A 26,509-nucleotide genomic window follows, 5' to 3' on the forward strand; every position below is an offset into this window, starting at 1 on the left:
GAGCAACACATCACGCCAGAGTATCTCAGCCGAGAAATTAATCCCCATTGAAAAAATCGTGATCTATGAATCAGAGAGAAAAGACGCCTTACTTTTCCCTTCACCCCTCCTGTTAACAACCAGCAATGACTACTAAAATATACTCTTGCCAGCCACTGATAAACCAGAAGAGAGCAAGAAACGGTATTGGTTTATGCACGACTACATACAAGTGAATTAAAATATTATATCTAATCTTTGTTTTTTTTTGTGATCAACGACTTGTATCAGTCTACTAGTGACCCCCTATCATATATTTATTTTGTATAAATTAATTCTTGTCGAGTTTTTTTTTTATCAATTCTATTAGAACATTTTAAAAGGAAGTTATTTTTCCTTAGCGACGGCTTCAAACTGACCACCGAAGGAGTAATGCACTCTTTATACAGCAGAGGCGCACCGCAGAAAAACGTGAAACTCTTTCTTTTTTTTTTACAGTAGAGACGCGCTGCGCAACACTAGACACTGACAAGGTATCACTCAAGATTAACCGAGTTGTGAACTTTGTGTCTTATTAGGCTCGATGATCCGAGAGACTGCTAAGAACTTTATTTTATAAGTATCTGAATTCGACATTGGACCCGGCCTAACAAGAGGTGTCATGGTTTGGATAGGTTTATATTGAGGATTCAGGTAGCCAAATTTTATAATCAGAAGCAGCCAACATGCAAACACATTTACTTGACTTAAAATCATAAAAGTCAGAGTCGCAGACATAACAAGTAAGACATTTTACCAATACAACTGAATAAATATATGTATATATAAAATATATGTATGTACTTATTTATTTGTAAATTGCCACTTGTTCTCGTCTTCTCTTATACTATATTTCACTCCTCGCATTGTGACAGCCTTCTAAATCTCTACTACATACGTATAAATACATATTTTGTTATGTATGTATGTGGTTTGCTTTTATGTGTTCGCTGTGGCGTGAAAGGTATTAGGATTGTATAGAGGGAAGAGTAGCGTCTTAAATTTTGCTAGCTATGGTTAAAATAGGAAAAAAAATGATATGTTCATTATCGTCAATATAAACCTACATTGTGACAGCCTTCTAAATCTCTACTACATACCTATCCCACACAATGCTTCAAGCAAACTACATATCAATCATATATTTATACATACAAGCAAGCACAAAACAAATTTCACTCAAATTCCTACAGACACACATCGAGGACACGACATGGTTATATTAATTTACCGGGAATGATAGCATAAAAACACACACATATGTCAGCCACTAATCCCATAAACTCTCTATATCATAAACACCGACAAAAATTACTAGAGAATATACTTACAATCGCACACATTTCTAAACGAATACATTAACATCGATAACTACACTCACATGCAGTTTAACACACACTCACTTAGACAATTTAATGAAAGATATTTTAGCATTAAAACAATCATTAAAATTCGAACGGAAAGTTTCTTTACTTACTTAACCTATGTATAACACAGTTATGGTCAGTTAACTCAATCATCGCCTCACTATATTATACAGGGTGATCGCGAGAAAAGAGGAATTTAAAGCTATAAAAATATTATCGTAGTCCTGAAGGAAGGAAGAAATGTTGAAATTCGCATCATCTGAAATACTTACGCTGATGCATTTCTGGACTTACATTTAAACGTTTTTTTTTCCTTTTTTTTTTTATTTTAATCACGCGTGACGCGCAAAAGGGCGCCAAAATCAGTTCTAATTTGAATTTTGATAGGAAAGTTTGAATTTCTTCACATATCTATGAAAACTAATGGGAAGACTTTTTCCCGACTATTCATCCACATAAAGTTATTCTAAGGAACTCATAACTTCTGTGGTTAATCCCCTTAAATGTGATCTTGAATTAATTCTCTGGTTGGGAACATTGTAAGAAGGAAGAACCGATCACGGCACATTTTTCCGTCATGAATTTTATTGACCTTTTCAACTTTCTTGCGATAGAATTAATTGCGAATCTAACAAGACTAGACTTTTTTGACCTGCATCAATCAAGAAGGATTACTAGAAGCCAACTATCAGTTCGGAGCACGCAAAAAGCACAATGTTTTCTGCAAACACAGAACTGAATTCAAAAATCGTCTATAGCTTTTTCTTCGGGAATTAATCCCTATTTTAGTCACGTAAATTTGTTCGACGAAACGTATGCTATATATATATATATATATATATATATATATATATATATTATGAAAGAGGCACTACTTATCAAGGCCCGGATATCATTCGAGGATAAGGGTTAATGAGTGTACAGTAGTCAATAAGAAAATGTGTAGTAATCGTTAGTAGTGTGAATTTGATAAATCTACAAAAATATTTCTTCACTTCTTTTTCTCTTACTTTCCCTCTCTGTCCTGCTCTAACCAGGTCTGTCGAACTATTCCACCATGAAAAGTCACCATAAAGAATACACGATTTAATCCAAAACTCCAACTTCCAACGTAGATCCCCACTACCATGCCTCCTCCAACATCAGGGGATCTACGTTCCAACCTTCGAGAGGTTGAAACCCAATTACAGGAAACCAAACCAAACATTCTTCCTAAGCGAAATTGACATTGGACCGACTATTTCCATAGATGTGTTTGTAGTTAAAGGATATTCTAATTTAACCTCCAAATATGACCCCCAAGATCGCCATGGGCATGGAATATGTGCTTCCGGATTGCATGGGCATGGAATATTTGCTTCCGGATTGCACTTGCTCACACCACTGCGCTTATATTTGCCCTCTATCGTCCTGTTTACTCATCCTTCGGCTATCATTCACGTCTGTGGAGACTTCAATGTTCACAATGCGGAATAGTTACCCCACTCAAACAAAACGTATAATGAGGGGAGGTTATGTCACAATTTTTCCATTGCTTATGACCTCACTCAGATCATTCGCGAACACACCCGTGTGCCCGACACTGATGACCAATATGCAAGTCGCCTAGACCGTTTTCTCACAACTTGCTCTGAGCTATGTTCATCCTCTGTTCTGTCCCCAGTAGGATCTTCCGACCACTCGGTTGTCACAGTTAAAATAAAAATGTAATAAGTCATCAGACGTACCTCTCCATTGTATAATATATCGATACTCTGTGGCTGACTTGAAATGACTTTCCTACATCTTTATCAGATCTACCTCTGTGTTCAATGTTTAAAAAGAACGTGCTCTCCACAGTATCGGGCCTGACAGAATCAAGGTATAAACTGTTTCATACCCTCCCCAAAATTCCAGCTAAAAACGGAACAGCCAGCTTTGGTTCTCTCCAGAATGTGTTGCTGCCACAGAAATCACTATTTGCATTGTTTCCAACGTAATAAATGTACTGAGACTCAAGCCGCCTTCAGGACTGCCAGCAACCACTGTAAAAGAGTAATAAAGAACGCGAGAGAGTTGTATGTTCAGTCTGTCAAGTACAAAGTAGCTGAGCAGCGGCTTGGTTCCCACCAATTTTGGCAAATAACAAACAGAGTCCTGAATACACGTGTGTGCTCTATCCCAACCATAATAAATTGACCTGATATACCCTCATTAGCATTGGACAAAGTCGAACTTTTTGCCAATAACTTTTCAGCTAATTCTACTCGATGCGATCAAGGTCGTCAACCTCCTGTATTTTCTCCTGTGTCTGAAAACACGCTATGCAACATAAAAATATTTGTGCGTGATGTTGCCAAGCTAATCAAAAACCTCGATTCTAGTAAAGCAACTGGCTCTGACGGCATTCCTATTATAGTGCTGAAAAAGCTTCAACCAGAACTAGCTCCCATACTTACAAAGCTGTTTAAGCATTGTCTTAAGGAGAATTGCTTCCTAACACCCTGGAAAACCTCATCAGTATGTCCCGTATGTAAAAATTCAGGTGATCGCTCATCTCCCTCTCAATACAAACCAATCAGTCTCATGAATGTCATCAGTAAGTTGATGGAATCTGTATTAAATAGAAAAGTAGTCAACTACCTCAGCAAAAATAACCTCCTCAGTGGCAAGCAATATGGTTTCCATTCTACTAGATCTATAGTAGATGTGCTAACAGTTATATCTCATAGGATTAACGAATCTTACGATGGAGACTTCCTTTCTAGGACAGTTGCTCTTGACATATCAAAGGCCTTTGATAGGGTGTGGCATAAATGTTTACTTCACAAGATCTCCAGCTATGGTATAACTGGAAATGTTTTCTCAATAATTACATCTTTTCTATCGGATATGTGCATAATATTAGTGATTGATAGGCATAAGTCAGAATCTCACAGCATTAATGCTGAAATCTCTCAGGGTCACTCCTGGGCCCAACTCTCTTCCTGATCTACATCAATGATCTTCAAAATCACACTCTAAGATCATTTGTAGACATTTATCCTGACAACACTACAATCTATATCAACACTGCAAAGGCTGTAAATGACTAAGTTCTCTCATTCTTTCTCCTCTGATCTTGATAGCGTGGTGCAAAGGAGAAAAAGGTGATTGGTTAATTTTAATGCATCTTAAACCAAGCTTCTATCTTTACACCATCAACGCTCTGATCTTCGTCTGAGATCACTTGAAATGAATGGCTCTAGTCTTGGGGAGTCTTCATGTTTTGACAAGCTTCTGGGTCTGACCTTTACTCCTGATCTGAGATGGAGCACATACACCAAATCCATTGCCAAAGCTGCTGGAAAAATGGTGGGATTGTTCTACCGCTCCAGTAGATATCTCACTGCTGATACAATTCTCTACCTGTATAAGAGCCAAATATGTCTAAAGGTTGAGTACTCTTGCCAAATATGGGCAGGATCTGCTAGAAGCAGCCTGTCCTGCCTTGACAGAGTTCAAAATAGGTTTCATAGCTTAGTGGGGGATTCTCTATTCTCTTCCCTGCAACCTTTTTCCATCAGAAGAGACGTTGCGAACCTGTCTCTGCTTGATCGTAATTTTCATGGCAGGTGCTTGTCTGAGCTCCAGTCTATGGTCCCCCTGGTCTGACTTTCACGAAAAACACTCGTCTAGTTGAAACCACTATCAATAATTTTCCCAACTCTTTATCTGTGCTTAAACCTAAACGTAAATTCCATGAATAAAGTTTCTTTTTTTTAGAACTGCACACCTGTGAAACTCTGTTCCGTTTTTTTGCGTTCCAACTCATTACAATATGATCGTCTTCAAGTCGAGTTTGAACAAATTATTGATGAGCTATCCCTTAAGTAATCCAATTTACCTAATTCCCACTACTAACGATTACTACGATATTTTCCTATTAACTACTGTACACTCATTAACCCATATCCTCGAGTAGCGTTCAGGCCTTGGTAAGTACTGACTCTCCTTTGTAAAAAAAAAGCGACCTTGTCAACGGATTTGATATACGTGTTTCATTTCAGATCAGAAGTACAGGTCAGACTCATGATTTGTCAAAACATTGGCCACCCCCCAACACAAGAGTCATTCATTCCAATTGATGCCATACGAGGATCAGAGTGTTGATGATGTAAAAATCGAAGCTTGGTTATAGATGCATTAAAATTAACCAGCCACCTCTTTCCCCATTGCACCACGTTATCAAGATCGGAGGAGAGAGATTCAGAGAGAACTTGGTCATTTACGGCATTTGCAGCGTTGCTATAGATAGTAATGTCAATGTCGGTGATATTGTGGGAGGACCGAAAAACACATTGCTGGCATTGCCAGAAACCCAGGAACATGGCGAAAACATGCCTCCAGAAAGTTCCGGAGAAAATGACCAAACAAATATCGGCAAGAAAGGAAGAAGTGACAGAAAAAGAGAATAAGGCAGAGAAGGAAGCCACAACCTGGTGCAAGGTTGTCTCAAAAATGGGGAGGAAACAAGAAGAGCCCCCCCTACCCAGATTACATCTAGAAAAATGGTTGTGGCGAACAAAAGAAAACATCAGAGATTATCTTCAGAGTCTGAAGGGGAAAATGAAACAGCCGTGACAAAGTCCAAAGACAAAAAGGCAAAAACAAAGACGAAAATTCAGATCTTCCTCCACTATCTGAGCAGCAAATCCCAGCTTAAAAGGAAGGACAGCTTAACTTGCCTCTGTTTAACTCTCCCACCATCTCGATGGAAGATGTGGAAGATGCTCCAACAGATAAAGTAGTAAAAAAGTAGCAGAAGAACCCCCTCCCTCGTGGCCCCTAGACAGAAAAAAATAGGAAGTTTACATTCTGGTTCGGGAAGAGACTCTGCAAAGCAGATAGCGAGCAAGTCATAGGGGATCTCAATCGGTGTCAGAAAAGATACCTAAAGAGAGGTTTGAGGAAGTAGAGGGGAAAAAATCTTAAACTCGAGGAACTTTGAAGACGCCCCCAGGATAATCAGTTTTGTGAGAGTGAATAGAGGAGGAAGAGCAAAAGCGATATGGAGAATGCTGGAAGCCGGGAAAAAAGCAATATAACGAGCAGATGTGAAGGGGGGGTCCCATTTTACCTTCACCCTTCATTATATATAGCATTGAAACTAACGTTTCCCCTGAACGTCAGAACGGGTTACATCCAACCTGCTCTTGGGCAGTTTTGGTCAGGCCTTTGACGCCCTTACCCCGAGAACTTCAGTCCCGTGTGTGAAGAATATTATAAGCTAAGAATTCACGAATCTTAATCTAGCTAGTTTAAATATGAGGGACATGAGATCCCGAAGCAGAGCTGCTCGCATGCTAAGGGGATTTCGTGACCCTTGAGGTAGACATAGCTGCTCTTCGGGAGACCCACTTCGTTTCGTACGGGGATGAATTTAACGTCTACTCAACATATGGCAATCTTCAGAGTTGTGGGGTATCTTTGCTAGTTAGTCTCACCCTATCTGCGACAGTAAATGTAGTTCACGCAGACACCCAGGGAAGGCTGGTCTTAATCGATGTTGCCATTAAAAGTGGTAAGTACCGGATCGTCGCAGTTTACGTACCCAATATCGCAAACAAGAGGGTTTTCTTTTTTTGGTGTATGGAGGTGTTTCTCTCGGGTCCGCAGTGGGTAGTGTTAATGAGGGACTGGAATGTTATCCTAGATCCCAAGATAGATAGTCGGGGGGAATAGAGGGTCGGATAGGTGTGAAAGCAGTCTGTTTGACTTGATAGCATCGTGCGGTTTTGTTGATAGGTTTCGTATGGATCACCCAGGGAGGAAGATGTGGACGTGGCATACTAGGTCGCCTTCTGTCCGAGTACTTAACTGGGCAGAATGTTAGTCAGAAAGGGCGACGTAGATTTTCTATCTTGTCCCATGTTCTACTGGCCAGGTCATTCGGACAATAAATTGGTTATGGCCCATTTGAAGTTAAGCAATAGGCCTAGATTGGCTGGGTACTGGAAGTTGAACGCCTCCTTGCTGGAGATGACCGACTTCCGAGAACAGCTAACGTCATTAATTCAGCGGGAGTTAGTGGGGATGGTTATTGGGAGTAGCTGATGGGTTAATCTTAAGGCTCAAATTAGACTTCCAATATAGCTGTAATTAGGGCATTTAGAAGATAGGCTAAGCTGGACAGCGACTGGAGGGGATCCTCTAGAGATAGCATTAGTTAAGGAGGACCTCAATCGCTTGGCTAACAAGCGATATGAAGGTCAAGTAGTGAGAGCTAGGTTAAATAGTATTTAACGAAGTCGTTAAAGTTGATGCTGTTGAGCATAAGGCAGCTTTACGCCGTGGCTCAGATGAGTATATTTGGATAGTGAAAAACCTGGAAGGACATACTCTCGTATTGACTAGTGAGATTTGCAAAGGATTTCATGAACATTTGGAGGGGCGCTTCACCCAACTACTTAGACTCCGCGGCCAGGAGTTTAGCAGCTATTTACCTTGCTCGTCTCGCCTTACTGCGGCCCGAGCAGCTAGCTGTGATGGGGTAACACAAGTTCTTACAAACCGAGTGCAGGTTGTTATCAGCGACTTGATCGAACTGAATCAGATTTTCGCTATGAAGGAGGGAATGATTCAAAACAACTTGCACTTGTTGTGCACGATCTTAGAGGGGATAAAAGATGACACAGGAGCTGCGTTGATCAATTTAGATCAGTCCAAAACTTTCGATAGGTACGACCATGGTTTATTGGAATCTATTATAGAGACTGCTGGTTTTAGTCCGGATTTCCGCAAGTGGGTCTCTGTTCTGTATCGCAGAGTGACGGTAGGCTCTCGGAGTCGTTTGGGGTCTCTTGGCCAGTGCGTCAGGGCTGTCTGCTGTCGCCTCTGCTTTATGTCCTGGCATTGGAGCTCTTCCTTTGCAAATTAAAGGACAAGGTGGCGAGACCAGTCCTGCGCGGTATTGCTTTTCATGACAGAAAACGTGCCAGCGTGTGCGCGTACGCCTATGACATCACCGAGTGCATGTCGAGATATAACGACATCAAAGCGGTGACTTAGGCGCTCACTGAGTATAAAAACGTCACAGGCGTCGTTGTTAACCGTAGTAAGTCTGTTAGCCTACGACTAGGGCCTGGTCAGGGGGTTTCACACTTCAAGGCAGTTTTGGTTGGTCAGATGGCCTGGAGTTTTGTTCAGACCGGGTCTCCAACTGACGTATATAAGTCACTTATGTGTGTGTGTGTGTGTGTGTGTGTGAGTGAGAGAGAGAGAGAGAGAGAGAGAGAGAGAGAGAGAGAGAGAGAGAGAGAGAGAGAGTTCCTCATAGATTCCGAAACGGCTGAGCCTATCTTTTGCAAATTTTACACAAAGGTAATTTATATGTCTGGCAGTGTTCTTAGATATGTTTTATACAGACATTCATCTGATAAGTATTGAAAGTCTTTCTTCCTTCTAGATAAAAAATAATTTTTACAGGGGAATATTTTACATTACATCGGCGAAGGGAAATAATAAAATCTGAGCAAATCATTTCGAAAATCAAAAACTCCGATCTGAAATCATTACTTCTAAAAAATGTTTTTATTGTTTTCTGGAGATATAGCTCAGTAGTAGAGCATTCTACTGCAGATCGAATGATCCTCTGTTAAATCCGGGTGTATCTTACCAGTTTGTTTTAATTTTTTCTTATTCATAAGTTCAATTGATGATGATAAAAGAAGAGGTATCATTTAAAATCGCCGCAAATCTTTTCTTCGTTTGCATATTTTAAAACTAAAGATGAATCAGAAATGACTTTTCCAGAGCATTCATTGTCAAGTTTAAATATCAGCTGACGTGATATTGTAAACAAACACAGACGGAATTTAATGAACGACATTATCATTATTATTTAAAAAGACATTTTTTTATAAATTTTTGCAAATTAGTCCACCGGGCAAATAATAATCAATAGAGAATTCATTCTATAATAAAACATACGCAATCTGCATAAATTAGAATCTCATGTTCAACATTGTATGACCGGGCAACACTGCGCGTCCAGCTAATTATATATATATATATATATTTCTTTATTTGTTTTTTTATAAGCAGTAATATGTTGCTACACAGCCATGAGCATGTTTCGGTTAACTACCTGACCGAAACCTGCTCATGACTGTAGCGACATATTACTGCTTGTGTAAAAACTAACAAAGAGTATACCCTGCTCTACTTTGGTATTGAGCACTCTTGTATTAACCTCATTAAACTTCATTGGTTACTTAATCTCTGGAAAACAATAACCTCAGATATATATATATATATATAAATAAATGTAATTCTTGGTTCGTTCGAAATCACTAAACTTGAAATCTACAAGTGGGGTTTTTGTTATATTTTGCAAGAATAATTGCATCTAACCATACTGTGTTTGTAAATCTTAAAAAGTAAAAAAAATAATACGACATTAAAAAACCCAACTTTTTTCGTTTATTTTCGGTTCCGATTTCACCCGAGGCGATAAAACAGAAATACTTCCAGTTTATCACCTCAGCTGAAATCGGAACCGAAAATAAACGAAAAAATTTTTTTCATGTGGTATCACGTCAACTCAAAGCGGAACCGAAAATAAATGAAAAAAGCTTTTTTAGTGTGTTAATATTTTTTACTTTTTAATATTTAAAAACACAGTTAGGTTAGATACTTAGATACTCCGGTTTATATTGAATCACCAGAACTTAAATTTGACAGGGACCTTTTGATGTGTCACCGTTTCCGGACAGCTCCCATCAAGAGGACAAAAAACAACAAAAAAAAAAAACTGTGGCGCAAATTTTGAGTTGACTCTCTTACTCTTTTTCTGCCGGATCCTCACGTGCTCTATATACACCAAATACACTACGAGAGAGTAGATAATTCTCCCAAAGGAAACAAAAAAATCTCCTTATCTCTCCGCTACAAGAAGTGCCTACACAAAGATAAACATTTAATTTCTCTTTTCTCTTCGAATTTTACACACACAAAAAACATTTACCCAGTCAAGAAGGATTTCTTCATTTCCAATGGACACTAAAAAAAACTTAACACAAAAAATGGTAAATAAATTTACACTTCCTTTTTGTGCCAAGTCTGAATATTTATTTTTATTTATTTTTCTAAAAATTATTTTAAGAGAGCTGTCCGTCATTTCGCCTGGTGATTCGGCAATTTGTTTACATACTTGCAAAAAAAAAAAAAAAGAAAAAAGAAAAAGAAGATACACAAAACAGTTTGTTTCACTTTTTCTAAACTATAAAAAAATAACCTCCCCATGTTAAAAACGGCTTGCAGATTCAACAGCCCCCAAACCTCGAAAATTGTTCTTAACATGTGGATGTAGGGGGGGGGGAGTATTCCGAGGGCCGATATTATTACAAAAATAGCTTACAATTTATTTGACAAAAAAAAAAAAAAGAAAAAAAAAGGCATTTTCAAATACAAATAAACGACGGTAGGTTTTTGGGTTCTTGTGCTTTTTTTCTATTGATGTTTTGTTTCTACATTTACGATTTTACTTTGCAATTTCTCTAAATATAAGAATATAACATGAAAATGTTTAGTGCTTATGTTTTTGTAAACCGTATTAAAATCTACGTAAGGCAAAAAAAAAAAAATCCCCCAAAAGTACTGTAATGTATTTTTTTTTTAATAATTTGTTTTAGACAACTTTTCCTTCGAATTTTAAATTGTCCGCCAATGAAAACAAACATTTTTAAAAAATTTTGTTCTGAAAAAAAAAAAAAAGAAAGGTCTTTCCAACATTAACCCCCAATTGGAGCGCTTTTCTTCTTTGTCCTATAAGTTTGAATGTTCCACAAAAGATTCATACGCCTTCAGGGAAGGCAGTTTTCTACGTGAAGGCACTTTCCACAACCGTCGTTTATATTACCGCGCGTAGCATAAACGGAAGCTGTAAAATGGCGGAAGGTAGTTCGTGGGTTCAGGGGTTAATACCGTGCAAACGGTAAATTTGCCCCGGATTTGATCATCAGATTCGTTGTCAGCGACCTCGATTACCCCTAAAAAACAAATTAGAGTGGTCGGTGTTCTTTTATAACGTATCTGAATATTTACCTTACATCTGCAACGCTCGGCTTCGTCCGGCTGTTGACGTCATGTTTTACAATATCTTTTTTGGGCGGAGTTGTACAACCATCACCCACTGCGTAATTTCTACATTGATAAGTTTTTTGAATTTTTTTCACTCGATTATTATTGATTGGACGCTAATTAATCAGATTATGAAAAAAAAAAAAATCATTATTTCGACATTTGAAAGGGGTGCTCACTTTTTAGTTACAATGTTCTGGTAAATCGGTCACCCATATTGTAACCTAAACTCACCGAGTTAAAGAGAGAGTCGAGCATCATTTTTAATTTTCCAATACACCGGTAAACACTGCATATTTTTCGAGCTGAATAAACATGTTACATTAAATAAAAACACCAAAAAATATTCAGTTAGGTAGAAAAGTAACTTACGTTGCCTTTGATAACATTTATTTGTTATATATTTGTTTTTTTCACAACTTTTGCGAATCTATGTGTCCGGTAAAACAAACCCAGCTTTGAAAAAAAACCCTCACCTTTCATAAAACAGATAAATTACTGTAAAGAAACACCCACAAACTCACCTTTCATAAACACAAATAAATTATTTAAAAAACCCACAAAATCACTTTTCATCAACGAAAAACTAAAGTTAAAAAAAAACAAAACTCGAAACTTTAGTTGCATAAAAAGCAAAAATAAAAATCATTCATTCTATTGTTTTTTCTTTGAGAAACAAATTACATATTTCCGACTTACAAATGCGGTAGGCTCATGTCATTTTTACTTTCGTTTTTATTGGTTACAAAATGGGTGACCAAATGTCGAAATAATGATTTTTTTTTCATAATCTGGTTAATTAATGTTCAATCAATAATAATCCAGTGAAAAAATTTCAAAAAACCTATCAGTATAGAAATTACGCAGGGGGTGATGGTTGTACAACTCTGCCTTTTTTGTTTATTAAATTGTTAGGTGAAAGTACAGATAACCCGGTCGGTTTCCATTATGTGGAAACTCTAGCCCCCGTAAAAAAGGGTACTCTGGATAGTAACAAAAATAAAATTTGCTTCGGTCTCGAAGGATTTCTCCTGTACTGATCGAGGGAAAAAACGGTGAAGTGTAGTTCACCCTCTGTTTCTCTCCCCCTCTCTCTCTTCTTCTTAATATCTCTCTCCGTTCATCTCTCTCTCTCTCAATCTATCACCCTCTCCATGTCTCTTTGAGCCCCTTCTCTCTCTAACTCCTCCTTTCCCTCTCCTTTTCTCTCCTTTCCTCTGTCTCGCTCCCTCTCTGTTTCTAACTCTCCCCTCTCAATCCCTCTATCTCTCTATCTCTATTTCTCTCTCACTTTCTTTTCTATCTATATACCTTCCTCTCTATCTTTTCATCTCTAATCCCTCCTTCTATTTTAGACTCCTAAATTAATTACAGCGAATAAGGCATTGTCAAAACATGGATAAATCCTATTTTAGTCACCTAATTTACTTACTGTGAGATTAGAAGTTATCTGGAAATTACTGCTACCTTGAACGGCACCAGAAGTAACTGGTAAAACATTTCTACTTAAATTTATTTTGGCAGCCATTCGGTGACAAAATGACATAGCCTTAGCCCTTGCTGTAAGCAGAATACCTGCGACCTTGCTACCAAGTAGAACTACTTATTCTACTTTAAAACTACTATTAAACATTCAATTTTTCAAAAATCTCATGTTCAGCATCTCCAAAACATCCAATATGGGGAAAATATTGCAAAAATGTAAACTTATTGTTTTCGATGAATGCACAATGGCACGCAAAAAATCACTTGAAGCTCTTGGTCGGTCCTTGCAAGCTTAGCATGGTAATGTCAGACCATTTGGGAATGCAGTAATATTGCTTGCAGGAGATTTCATACAAATGTTACCTGCAATTCCCCAATCAACACCAGCATATGAAATAAATGCTTGCCTCAAATACTCTACTTTTGGGTGCTATGTGAAGACATTAACCTTAACTCCAAATATGCGTATCCATTTGCAGACTGCTCGATTCACACAATTTTTTTAATGGAAAATTGGATACGTAAAAGTGCTGGCTAATCCGAGTTACGGGCGAAATTCTTTGACTCTGAGCTTCTGTAATTTTATAACATCAAAAGAAGAGTTGGTTTAAAAGGGGTTTCCAGATATTCAAATTAATTATACGAATTCCAGTTGGGTGAGTGAATCAGCTATTCTTGCAGCTCAATACAATGACGTCCATAAATTTACGCTATTATTCAACGCAAAATTCAAAGTGAGGTAGTCACATACAAATCCATCGCCAGTTGTTGAAGCAGATAAAGTGGTTAATTATCCTACAGCTAGATTTGCCAGCGAAGCCACCGCATGTACTGCAACTGAAATTGGCGTACTAATTATCATGTTGCGAAATATAAACTATTCCAAGCTTGGCAATGGCACATGGCTTGCAGTAAAAAAAAAAATTAACACACAATATCATAGAAAGAACAATCTTAACATAAGCTTTCATGGGTGAATATATCTTCATTCCACACATTCCTATGATTCCAACAGATACATCATTACACTTTGTGAAATTGCACTTTCCAATTTCATTGTCGTTTGCAATAACCATCAACAAAGCTCAGGGAACAATCTTTACAATTGTGTGGCTTACAGCCACACGCTGACTGTTTTTTCACATGGACAATTTATGTTACGTATTCAAGAGTCACCAAACCAGAAAATCTCTATATCAGCTGAGAAAATGGAATAACAAAACCTGTGTACTCATACTAAATGGGAAATTAAACCTATAAGAAACATGCATTTTCTCATTTTAGAACTTTTTCCATTGCGTCAATTTGAGCCACAGCAACGCGTGGCAGGTTACAGCTAATATATATATACACATATATATATATATATATATATATATATATGTGAGGTATATACCTGTTGTATTATTGATTTAAATAACAGTAACCGTTTTGATGACAGTATAAAAGTGATTCAATTCACAAAAATCATTTTTAGTATTTATTCATTTAGATTCAAAAGCGACTTACCTGCCAATAAATTGTAAATTTCAATATTTTGAAAAGGTTTAACGTTTTGTTTTTGGTGAAGATCCGGGCCATAAGCTAAAAACAAAGCCTGAAAAATTAAATATTCCAAATAAATAAATAAATAAATAAAAAAAATGACATTATATATTTTATTTTAAGAAGACTGCTCGGCGAACTGAAAATATATCCAGAAAAATCGGGGAAAAAGAATAGCTCTGTTGTGTTCAATCAGACGTGCTTGAATAATGACTTGCTAGCAAACTATACAAGTTTTAACTTTCTCTATATTTTATTTCCATTGGTTTTGCTTTTTCTTTCTCTCATATATATATATATATATATATATATATATATATATATATATAATAAATGACAAAAAGTTATATTCCAAAATTCATGATGTTGACCAACTTATAATTTATTCCTCTAATTCAGTTGAATTATACAATTCTTGACAGTATCTGCTTCGTAGCGCAAAATCAATCACTTAATTATTACATCAATCAGTGAATCTATTATGACCTTAACTCATAAAAAATAGCAACAATCAATCCGTTAAAAGGAATTGAAGTGTGATTTGACATGATTTATATCTGAAAATTGGAAGAGAAGCTGCATATACCTTTTTATTTTTCCATTACGCCATATTGAATTTTTATCAAACAAAGTCATTAAACCCAACTAATCGTGCCAACAGTTTTAATTAATTTATGAATCTTCTACCAAAATGTTCGATTTTAGAATTAGTAAATTTATTAATTCTAATTTGTGTATACATACGTATGAAAATAATATCAACAAATTATAAACTATTATACATGTTTGTATATACGAAACTAAACTAAGCTCCCCAACCCAAAAAACGATTGATCATTACGCTCATCATTTGATTGATCATAAATTGATTTGAATTGAAAACCATACATAATTCAATTCTGTTAGCTATTATAATCAAGCTTATTAATCATTACAATTATAATTTTTAAAATCATATGATTCAGAAACTATACTTACATTTTGTTAAGTTTAAATATAATCTGCAAACTCCTTTATATCGTAATTATAAATAATTTGATTTACTTAATAAAGTGAGACAGAGTTACCTCCATTGGAACAAATCTAACGAAATATTAACTTTACTTATATTTATTTATTTAACCAACGCGTAGACATCCATATTCAACTAATAAGTAATTTTAATATAGTTTTAATGTCTTTCATTTAATATTATTAAAAAAAATTAAAAGGACTTATATTATAAATTAATTAACTAATTTTTACAATATAAAACGTTAGTATTAAAAATAATTTCAATCTATAGTCATAAGTTATTAAGTTATACTTCATATCTGCTAATGTTGAATTGTAAATTAATTAGTTACTTACATTTGCTTTAATTTAATTTATTTATATATTTATTCATATTATTATCAATATCAGCACCATTATTATTTATATTGAAAGTAATATTTTTAATTTTACATTTCACAAACTTTACTCAATTCTACATATGACAATCTAGTATTAATAAATATTTTTCGAACTTGTTCCTTATTTACGTATAATTATTATTTATCATTGTATACAGGGTGACCCCCCCCCCAAAAAAACGTGATATCTCCATTATTTATTCACCGATTGCCCTTATTTTACAGGACATAGCAGAATCAACGATCGTGAGTACACCAAGACACCAGTAGGGAGCTGGGACAAAGAATACACTGTGTTGGGACAAAATACTAAGAAACATGGCCTAATTAGAGTTGGGACCCGTTTTTTTGGGTCACCCTGTATATCCCAATTCTCTAATAAGTATGTTTAAGAGTTTCTCACTTTGATAACATGTTATTTTAATTATAATTAAATAAATGTATATTTAAGTTAAAACTAATTCTAATTTTAATTTTAGTTAAGGTTATAAATATTGTTTATACCTAAAAATTTTAGACCATATCCAACTCGGGTTTTCCTTATACTTTAAACTCGCTCTCCTATGTACTTTAATTAATTAATTAATTAATTATTGTTTATTTATTTATTATGATTTAACTAATAATTCCAAAATGAATTTATAGACGTTAATTTAATGAGTATACATATATGTATATATATATATATATATATATATATATATATATATATAGTTTTACTTAATAAATTTTCAATAGATATATCTTATAACTATAACATTGATTTTTACATTCATTCTAACAATGAAACCACTTGGGTTACACATTTGAAACCACTTATCAATCAATTAATAATCACTTGTTGCATCATATACATTTTATTTTTAGATCAATATTTGGAGTCTGATTACTATAAATACATTTGTAATATTATGATTATTACCATTTAGTTTTTCTAATCCATAAATTACCTTACTTATCAAACTCAACTTTACCATCTATAAACTTAACCTTAACATTTATAAACATTACTATTAAACTAAGTAATAATATCATGATCCATTTCTATTCCCTATAATAATTTAATATTTAATTCTTACTCCACTCCTGATTGCATAATATAGATGTACGCTCTTTTTATCACTCTCCAGTAAAATGATATATTATGTGTAATATATTAGCATACTTATCTTCCTTGTTCATATTAAATAATAATTTATATATATTTTGCCATCCTATATGCTACGATTATTTAAATTAATTAGGCCTATATAACAAGGTTATAAAGTTGTATTTATTTTGTTTATTTTCATTAGCTAATTATATTTATATAAAATATTTATCTACATATGGAAAATACTTAAAATTATGCTATTAAGGTAGTTACATATATATATATATATATATATATATACATACATATATATACACGCATACATACACACATATATATTATAATATATATATATATTTTCCTAATCTATTTTTCGAATCACGTTTTATTAAAGCCCATTGGTTACTTATTACATCTAATTAAACCACTTATAAATAACTATTAATGAGTATATATATATATATATATTTATTTAATGAGTATATATATATAGTTTTATATCAATTTATACTATTTATATTATATCCAAACATGATATTTTGAAATCATACTACATAATACAGCATAAACATTTCTCTCCTTCCCTTTATATTTATTGTTTAAATTATCATTAAAATCAATTGTTATATTTAATTTAGATTTAATTGTTTACCTAACCTTTATTAATACTTTAAATGTATTATTTTCATTTTTATTCTCAACTTTATTTACTTATATTTTAGTCTCAATAAATCAAAATTAATTTTACTTGCTAAGTACATCAATTCAATTTCAATTTAATAATTTTACTAATCAGATTTTTATCGCGATAATGCATATTTTGATTTATGCAAACAATTTTGAATTATTTCCTGTCATTTGTTAAGAAAGTTTTCTCTAGATATTATACGATACGATTCGAGATTGCAAAGGTTACATCAGCCCGACTTGTTTGGTGAGTATTTACTGGTACTACTCAATATCGATCATTTCAATTTGTATTCAATCACATTTATATACTACATAAGAAATAAGACATTTACCTTCTAATGGACATTCGTCAATATTCCTACAATTGCAAAGTGAATTCACTTCAATGTTTTCTTATTTAATAATCCTCTTACATTTGTCTCTTTGTTTATTTTCGCATTGTTAGAACTTATACTAGTTTTAACTTAATTTGTCGACGTCGAAAAAGATAATTTAACATTATTCCGGTTTATAATTTTACTTATAGTATTTCCAGTAGGGAAATTTTTATCGATAATTTGAAAAACTTCTTTTGGTAAATTATTTTTTATGTATGCACTGTAAGGAGGATTAAACCAAACACAATATCTACGTCTATTTTTATTTTTAATGGTATTATTGTTGGTTATTTGGGACTTACTGATATTGTCTTTTTATTACCATTAATATTTTTCCTACTATAAACAACCTTCTTTAGTCAACAAAAAAGGGTGTTATATATCATCATGATAATGCTCCTCCTCACACAGCGCTACTGACCAAAGATCTCCAAGGAGAATTTGATTGCGAAATCATGCCGCATCCTGCATATTCTCCTGATCTAGTCCCCTCGGATTACTACTTATTTCGAGAATTACAAAATCATTGGAATGGCCTTAAATTAACAGCAGGAGAGGCTATTGAATATGAGTTAGATTCATATTTCATATCAAAACCTAAAGAATTTTACAAGGACAACATTTATAAGCTCGTTGACAGATGGAATCAAGTTATAGATCGTTATTGCTATAAATAAATACATTAAAAAATACAGTTGTACATTTTTAAGATGAAATTTTAAATCGTTACAAACATTTGCACCCACCTAATATGTTATTCGATACGTACACAAAGAACGTCCCATTTTTCTGTGAATTTTACCTCGGTATATTCCGGCAACTTACGTAAATCTCCCGTATATTGCGAAACGCTAAGCAAATGCAGCAGAAACAGTTAATAAATTGGAAGACCTATTTTTATTCATTTTGCGTAGACGCAAATTCATTCAGAGCTTGAAGTAGTTTAATTTTACATTTTTATTATTTATCTGTCGATAGCTCAAATGGTAGTGAACGCTGTCGGAGCGCTGTGTTTTGGGTTCGATTCTAGCTGATGGCACCCAAGTCATTTTTTTAAACTTTTGAAATCAATACTACTAATGGAGTCAAAAAAGAAAGAAAAAACGTTTTTCATAAAAAAATAACTGCTTTCGTAATCCCTCAAATCTTTAAAACAGTAACATTTCATATGGAAAAAAATTACCCCAACATCAAGCAAAACATTTATTTGTTTCTACAGATTATTAAAAAAAAAAATTTATTCACGAAACTTAGCCTGGTTTAAAAAAAATAGTATTTCAATTGTTCTTCGAAATTACTATGCAATAAATGTATTCTATCATGATGTTTTCTTTTTTCCTAATGTTTGAAAATTTGATCAACGCTCGGCATATTCCGGCGATCTATCCAAATATGCCGGCGCAACACACACGGAAAAACGAGTCATTCTCCGCATAAGCACCATTATTTCCACATAAAAAAATATGTATATATTGTTACGTTCAAGAGGTAACACTTAAAATTATGAACGATATGAAATATGATTTTAGAAAAATGATATTTTTCTTTATTTACAACAATAACAAAACAAACGAAAAAGGTTGGTTAACAAAAAATACCGTTGCTTAGAATTACTACTATCAATGCAACAAAATAACGACGACTTGGTGAAACACAGGTAAAAAAAAAACAGGACGAGGGAGTGGAGGTTACGAGGGAGAAAGAAAGGTAGTCAAAATTAAGAACAGCTAGCAGACAAGACTTCGAGTGACTGTTCACCCTATTAATAACGAAATTCAATGACAATAAGATTCCTTTTCGTTTTTCTTTGAAAAGTTTGGTCAATGAGAAAATTTCAAAAATCTGTTTGCCACTAGTTCAGAAGGCATTTTCTGCAAACTTTCCATGGGTTAAGGGGATGTATTTTCTATTTTTGTGTTTTGGATTCTGAACTTATCCATGAATCAGGGACCGGAGTTACCTTATCGGGTACAAGCTGATAACTGATCTGCTTCCCTTTTCACACTTATTTATATGGCACCATAACCCATTCTAGGTCATTGCAGGAACCTCTGGGACCTTCTAGGTCATTCTAAAATTCTAGATCCTTCTAAAATTTCTATTACTATGCTCTGGCATTTAAACTATTTCGTTAGTTAAAAAACTTTTGGGATTTGATTATTAAAACTGTCTAGAATAGTTTAGAACACAATTTAAACTGTTTTATTGATTTATTATTATTTTATAGAAATGCTGCCTCGTAACAATATTTAAGTATTTTTTATTTGTGACTTACATTCATGCTTTTGAAGCTGTTGTCGTATCCATGGCTGCCTCTTGATCGGCAATACAAGTTCTTTCTGAAGAAACAAAAGAGAAGACGTACAATTCATTTAATCTTTTGTCTGAAACATTTATATAAACAGAGATGTTGTCCATCTATCCAGCCGTCACAATTTTTTTAACGTAATGAATATATCGTGGAATTTTTGTCATTTTTGTTATGTTCTGATCTTGAATGTTATTTTCACAATAGTGCGATCGATGTAAACTCTAACCTTCTTCAAGTTTATCTTATTTAACTTTGGAATCTTTGTGTCAAACTCGGAAATCTGCACAGAACCCTTTATTCAGTCGATAACTGAATAGAAGTACTATGTAATTTGCAATAGTATTTTTGAGTGTCGCCCGCACTGAAGATTGGATCTCCAACTCTCGGAAGAGTGTAACTTTACAACTGAATTTTACTAAATACTTTATTTACTTCACCACGGGTCGGCAAAAAAGATTCCAGAGTTCGACAAGATAAACCTTAAAAAGGTCAGAGGTTGCATCAACCGAAACGTTGTGAAAATAACACTCAAGATGAGAACAGTAGTCCGAATAATACAAATAATATGAATAATCAATCCTCATCTAAAAAAATTCAGAAGCTGCATTAATAGTAAATAATAAATTGCCAACAAATAAAGCGGATTTCATGACCGGAAATCGAAACCAAATCCTCGTGATCTTCAGGCTACTGCACTACCAATGATTTAATTTGACTTTCTTATGAATAGATATTAAAACATTATATAAATAAACTAATTATAGCTTTCGCGTGGAGTTATGGATTTAGATAGGCACGGCAAAAAAAAAAAAAAAAATGAAAAAGAAAACGTTTTTTTTAAACGAATTAAAACCTATTAAAATCCATTATTCTTAAAGATAAACGCCTGAGTTATATCATATGAAAAGCAGAATAATATAAAAATAATTCTACTGTTTTTAAGAGAATTTTACCCCCCCCCAAAAAAAAAACATCATTCACCGACACTTTTTGTCTCGATGGATAAACACATTTAACTATTTTTAAAAGGTTTTTAGAATCGATTAATTTTTTTTGTCTAAATAAGATTTAGGATGATTCTCTATAAGAATATACAAAAACATTATAAGAAAAACCTGAATTTATAATAATTTCATCTTTTATCTCACTCTATAGATTTCAAAAAAAAAAATCCAAAATTTAATGATAGTCTGGAAGAAACTATGATAGCCTTTACAGAAACTTCATTTAGTCCTGTAAACTTCCATGTATTTTTAACGTTTTTTTTTGACGATTAAGTGAAGAATCAACTTCATCAGGGTTTAATTCTTTTTTCATAAGCGACCTCCACACATATATTTGTCACTTAAATAACCCTCGAAGTTAAGCAATGATGAGGTTGGCCAGTATCAGATGGGTGGCCATTTTAGACGCCGTATGAGTTGGAGATAACTCCTGCATCTAGCATCACACTTGGTCATCTTGACTCTTTCTTGCCATCAGGACCAAGTGTTTCTGGACGAGAGAGTGTGGTAGATGCAAGTCCCCCACACTTTATACTAAATCAAGCGCAAGTCACAGCAATAAGGAAAAGGGAGAGATAACAACTCTTTATAAATACGAACAACTGTTTGTAGGCCTTATAATCTACCATAGGTGAGGTAATACCACACAACGACAAATTGTCAAAAGAAATTATCGTATTTTTAGCAAATTGCGCAATTATTTACCGATTTTTTCTTTTTTCGTATCGATTCTTCCAAGCATTTCCTATTTAATGGTATATTAGCAATACTGAGCCCACTAAAGGAAAATTATTAATTTATTTTTCAAAGATTTAAAAGTAGTGTTTTTCGGTAAAGTAACGAAAAAACATTTTTTGTTAATCTGAAAGAATAATTATTATTAACGTATTCAACGAATTTCAAACTTAAAAACACAAAAGATGAAAAATTAAACACATTCAAAGTTCAGATTTTCAACCTTAAAATCTGATACGTGCGCAGTAGATTTTTGTTTGTTTAATCTACAATCCTTACTATCCCCACAATACAATATATTTTGTTCAGTTTCGCCTGATTATTTTAAGCATATTTGTAATCACAATTAAAGAAGGAAGTTTTGTAGGCAATATATATTATACTAGCAAAAGTACCCGTCGTTGACTGGGTTCAAAAACAGCCTACAGAAAATGGACTCTGATTTATGAAAGTATTATCGGTTATGAAAAGGAAGGGTTGTAAAGAGATAGCTTCGAATTTGGGGGTATCAAAACCAAAGCAAAATATGATAAAAGTAAAAAAATAAAATAGATAAACCCCATAATTTATTGTACCATACCTGTTTACACTAAAACATTTATCACAATATTCTGTGGATCTATATTAAAAGACCTTGTTAAACTTTGTGACATATTTCCATTCTATGGAGGTCAGGCGCGAAAGAACACCCCATAATTTTATTATACCATATTTCTTCAAATTGAAACATAATTACCAAATTACGCAGATAGATATGAAAAGTCTTTATTAAAGTTTGTGCCTATTTCCATTCTATGGAAGCCAGGCGTGAACGCAGACCCCACAATTTTATTATACCATCCCTATTTAAGTTAAAACATATTTATCAAAGTATTATGTACATCTATATCAAAAACACTTGTAAACGTTTTTTTTTTAATTTTTAAATTTTTTATTTCCATACTTTGTGGACCAGGCGCGTACGCAGACCCCAGCATTTTAATGAATCATCATTATGCCAGATCAAACATACCCATTCCCGTGCCTCGATACATCTTCTATCATTATATGTGATCAGTTTTCTATAATATTGTACGTACTTTTTTTTTCGCAATTATATAATCTTTCCAGACTAGCAAAAATACGTGATCAAAGGGAAAATATATTTGCTAGTTTTCTTAAAAACAATTTTAACTCCTGTGTATTCTTCTAGGTGTTTCGTGTGGTGACTTTAATTAGATTCCGCGAGGAAAATCAATTGCCTCAGTTTAGAAAGATTCACTAACCGAGACCAGAAAATATACTACAGGATGGGAAATAAAATTGTCCCACTAGAAAAAACGGCATGATTCCACTTTCATTTGATGAAAATCAGTTTTCTTTTTTTTTTGTTGCAGACCATTTACTTGTTAGCCAGTTGTGTACAAATCCAAAGAGCGATAGGAGCCTTCTATCATGTCTGAAAGTGATACAATGTTCAACGAGCGAGATCGAAGATGCTCCGCTGTACAACTCATGTTCTCTACCGATATATCATAACAACAGGACCATTGTCAGCACCATCAAAATGCAAATCCGGAGGGTTCAACGCTTAATGATACAGCTGAATGAAGTTACGGCCACGGTTATAGTCTTTAGTGTGGTTTCAAGTGAAGGCCACATCATGCCACCTCACATCTTCGAAGTCGGATTGAAAGTTAACTCCAAAGTGTAGCTGGATGTGCTGAAGAGTGTGGTAATCCCCTGGTGCAGTCAGGTGGCCACCGGCAGATCCTGAGTGTGGCAGCAGGAATCTGCGCCGGCCCACAAGTCCAAAGAGACTCAAGCTTGGCTTTAGAAGGAATGCTACGACTTTGTACCCTTCTCTCACTGCCCCATCCTCTCAGCGACCTGAACTCATTGGACTACTTTGTTTGATCATACGTCGAGACCATCACCAACAAGACCTCTTACAACACCAAAGCCAGCTTGATCACCGAGTATTCGCTGAGTTCATGCCAGCGCTTGTGGAAACGGGATGCTCTCAGTTCCGGACCCGCATCGAGGCGTTAATTGCGGCGGAAGGCGGCTACATTGAATGAATGCCAACTCTGCTACATAATCAAGTTACCTGAATTGATTTTTTCAATAAAAGTTTTAAAATAAATCTGTAGCGTTGTTTTCTTTAGAGCGACAATTTTATCGTCCCCCCTTTTACACTTTGCTCCTAACAAAAAAGCCAAAGAAATTGTTTGCCGTCATATTGCTGCCTTCATCTTTATAGCTGACATCTTCAAATGAACGACGTAGAATATCTAAAATATTAATTTATTAATCTAATTCAACGAAAATTATCGTGCTTTATAATATTCATCCATTTTTCAAGGTGGGAATGGCATAAGAACAATCTATATGACAATTTTGTCTTTCTCAGTTTTAATAGAACAACATCAAAAGTTCCTCACAGCTGGGTCGTCCTAGAACTATTAAGATTAACTGCAAACTATGGAATAAAAGAGAACTATTTGCCTTTTATTTTGGCTGAACTATTTCAAAAATACCCTCTATCTAATTATTCCTTGATTTAATCGACCAATCAAAGCTCCGAAATTTTCAGCCTTTTTTTCATTGCTGGGTCGTCTTAAAATAAATGTAATAATTGTAAATTAAGGAAATGATAGAGGACTACTCCTGTTTGTTAATTTAGTCAAACTATTTCAAAAGTACCTTTTTAAATATCATGTGCTCTGGTTTGACCAATCACAGCTTCGAAGTTTTCAGCCACCTTCTCTCTCTAAGTTTATAAACATTACTTAAACTACTGTAAATACTTGCAAACTGTTTCCGAATTTTTAAGATGACCGTCGATTATTTTTGTATTATTTGAATTATTCGGATTACATTTTGAGTATTATTTTCACAATATTTCGGCCGATGTAACCTCTGTCCTTCAGGTGTATCTTGTCGAACTCGGGAATATTTTTGGCGAAATTGGGAATCATTCTGTCGAAATCGATACTCGAGGACCTGCATAAAATTATGAACGGAACTCTTTATTTAATCCACAGGTGTAGTATGCCCTCGTTCCGTCAGTTATGGCCAAGTAGAAGTCTTAAGTAATACGCTGTTGCATTCTTAGTAATGCCAGCACTGAGGATTAAACCTTCAACTTCCAGAAGGCTTTCACTTAGGACTGAATTTTATCTTGTACTTTATCCGTACCACTTGAAATTCCGTGCAGATTCCTGAGTTCGACAAAAAGAATACAGAGTTCGGCCAGATACACCTAAAGACGAAACATTGTGAAAATAACATTCAAGATAATAACAGTAGTCCGAATAATAGAAATATTACTAATCTGTGTTTGTTATTTTGAAGTGGTCAATAATTACCTTTGCAATAACCACTCGTCGTCGATGAGTAGCTGAATCTCCCCGATTCTTTTGTGTTTTGTGTAGTGAAGTCGCTTGGGCAAAAACTCTTTCTGGTACACCCGCATATGCGGACTGGCGCATTCAAGCTTAGACATGAGATCCGATATAGAAATTGCATCTGCGATGATAGATAAATGAATAAACAGAAGAGAAATATAAACATCAAAAATAAAACTTGGATCAGGTTTAAGGAATCTATTTATTTTTTTATCACTTTTATTTACGTTTCTGTGCTTGTTTTATAAGTACTTCAACAGAATGTGCACCGGCGAAGTTGGTGCACTTGTGCAATCCCCTCAACGTGTTAAATATCGTGATAAATACAGCGAAATCATTTTTTGACAAGAATAGGTGCACTTGGCGACGATATGTAAAAACAAAAGAACATCATAAAATAATTATTACATGAATCAAAAGATCACTTAACTAAAAATAATGAAACTTGACACCAGGAAACTGCATGGGAAGAAACATAATCGATTGTTAAAAAGATAAGTTAATGTTGGATGTTTAACGGTCATTTTCAGCAAAAGGTATATGCAGGTGTAATCAAGTCGAAACAAAATCAGGTCAGTTCATTGAAACAACCATCGACGTATGAAACAATCTTGGGGTGTGAGTACAGTAACAATGTCGTTTCAAGGAAGGAGGGAGGAGTCAGATGGTTATATCATAATCCGAAAAGGATATCGGAGTTGGTTGACGATTTAGACCCGACAAGAATCAACCCGTCGAATTCTTGTGTGCGCATCTCGCTCTTAATAACCACCCATCCATCACCGACAAAAAGATATATTCTTATATTTTTATACATCAGTGTGACGTCATTCTTTTAAACACAGCAGAAATACAACAAAGGTAAGCAATCAGCAAGATCCTTTTACTGTAAAGATACCCCAGATATCGGAAGAATTTCTCCTCTAATAGCTTCTTTCCTCAAAAGGTTTACCTTTGGAATCCACTCGTTGCTCCTGGTTATCTTGACTTACCAAACACG

The 26,509-nt window shown here is 34.5% G+C and overlaps 1 protein-coding gene across 4 annotated transcripts in view; it reads right to left on the reverse strand.

The window, feature by feature from the left end:
• The window catches only part of LOC145279819 (uncharacterized), an 843,773-nt gene that overhangs the window by 44,920 nt on the left and 772,344 nt on the right, over window positions 1-26,509 (reverse strand). For all 4 annotated transcript variants that reach the window (XM_080131190.1, XM_080131191.1, XM_080131189.1 and 1 more), the window contains exons 46-48: window positions 25,471-25,630; window positions 20,346-20,409; window positions 14,481-14,568 (exon numbers count right to left, since the gene is read on the reverse strand). In XM_080131190.1, coding sequence (XP_079987316.1) covers window positions 14,481-14,568; window positions 20,346-20,409; window positions 25,471-25,630 — 312 coding nt within the window. The remainder of the gene's footprint in view (window positions 1-14,480; window positions 14,569-20,345; window positions 20,410-25,470; window positions 25,631-26,509) is intronic.

The sequence above is a fragment of the Euprymna scolopes genome, chromosome 7 (assembly GCF_053919585.1).
Source record: "Euprymna scolopes isolate OS-2025 chromosome 7, ASM5391958v1, whole genome shotgun sequence".
Lineage (NCBI taxonomy): Eukaryota > Metazoa > Mollusca > Cephalopoda > Sepiida > Sepiolidae > Euprymna > Euprymna scolopes.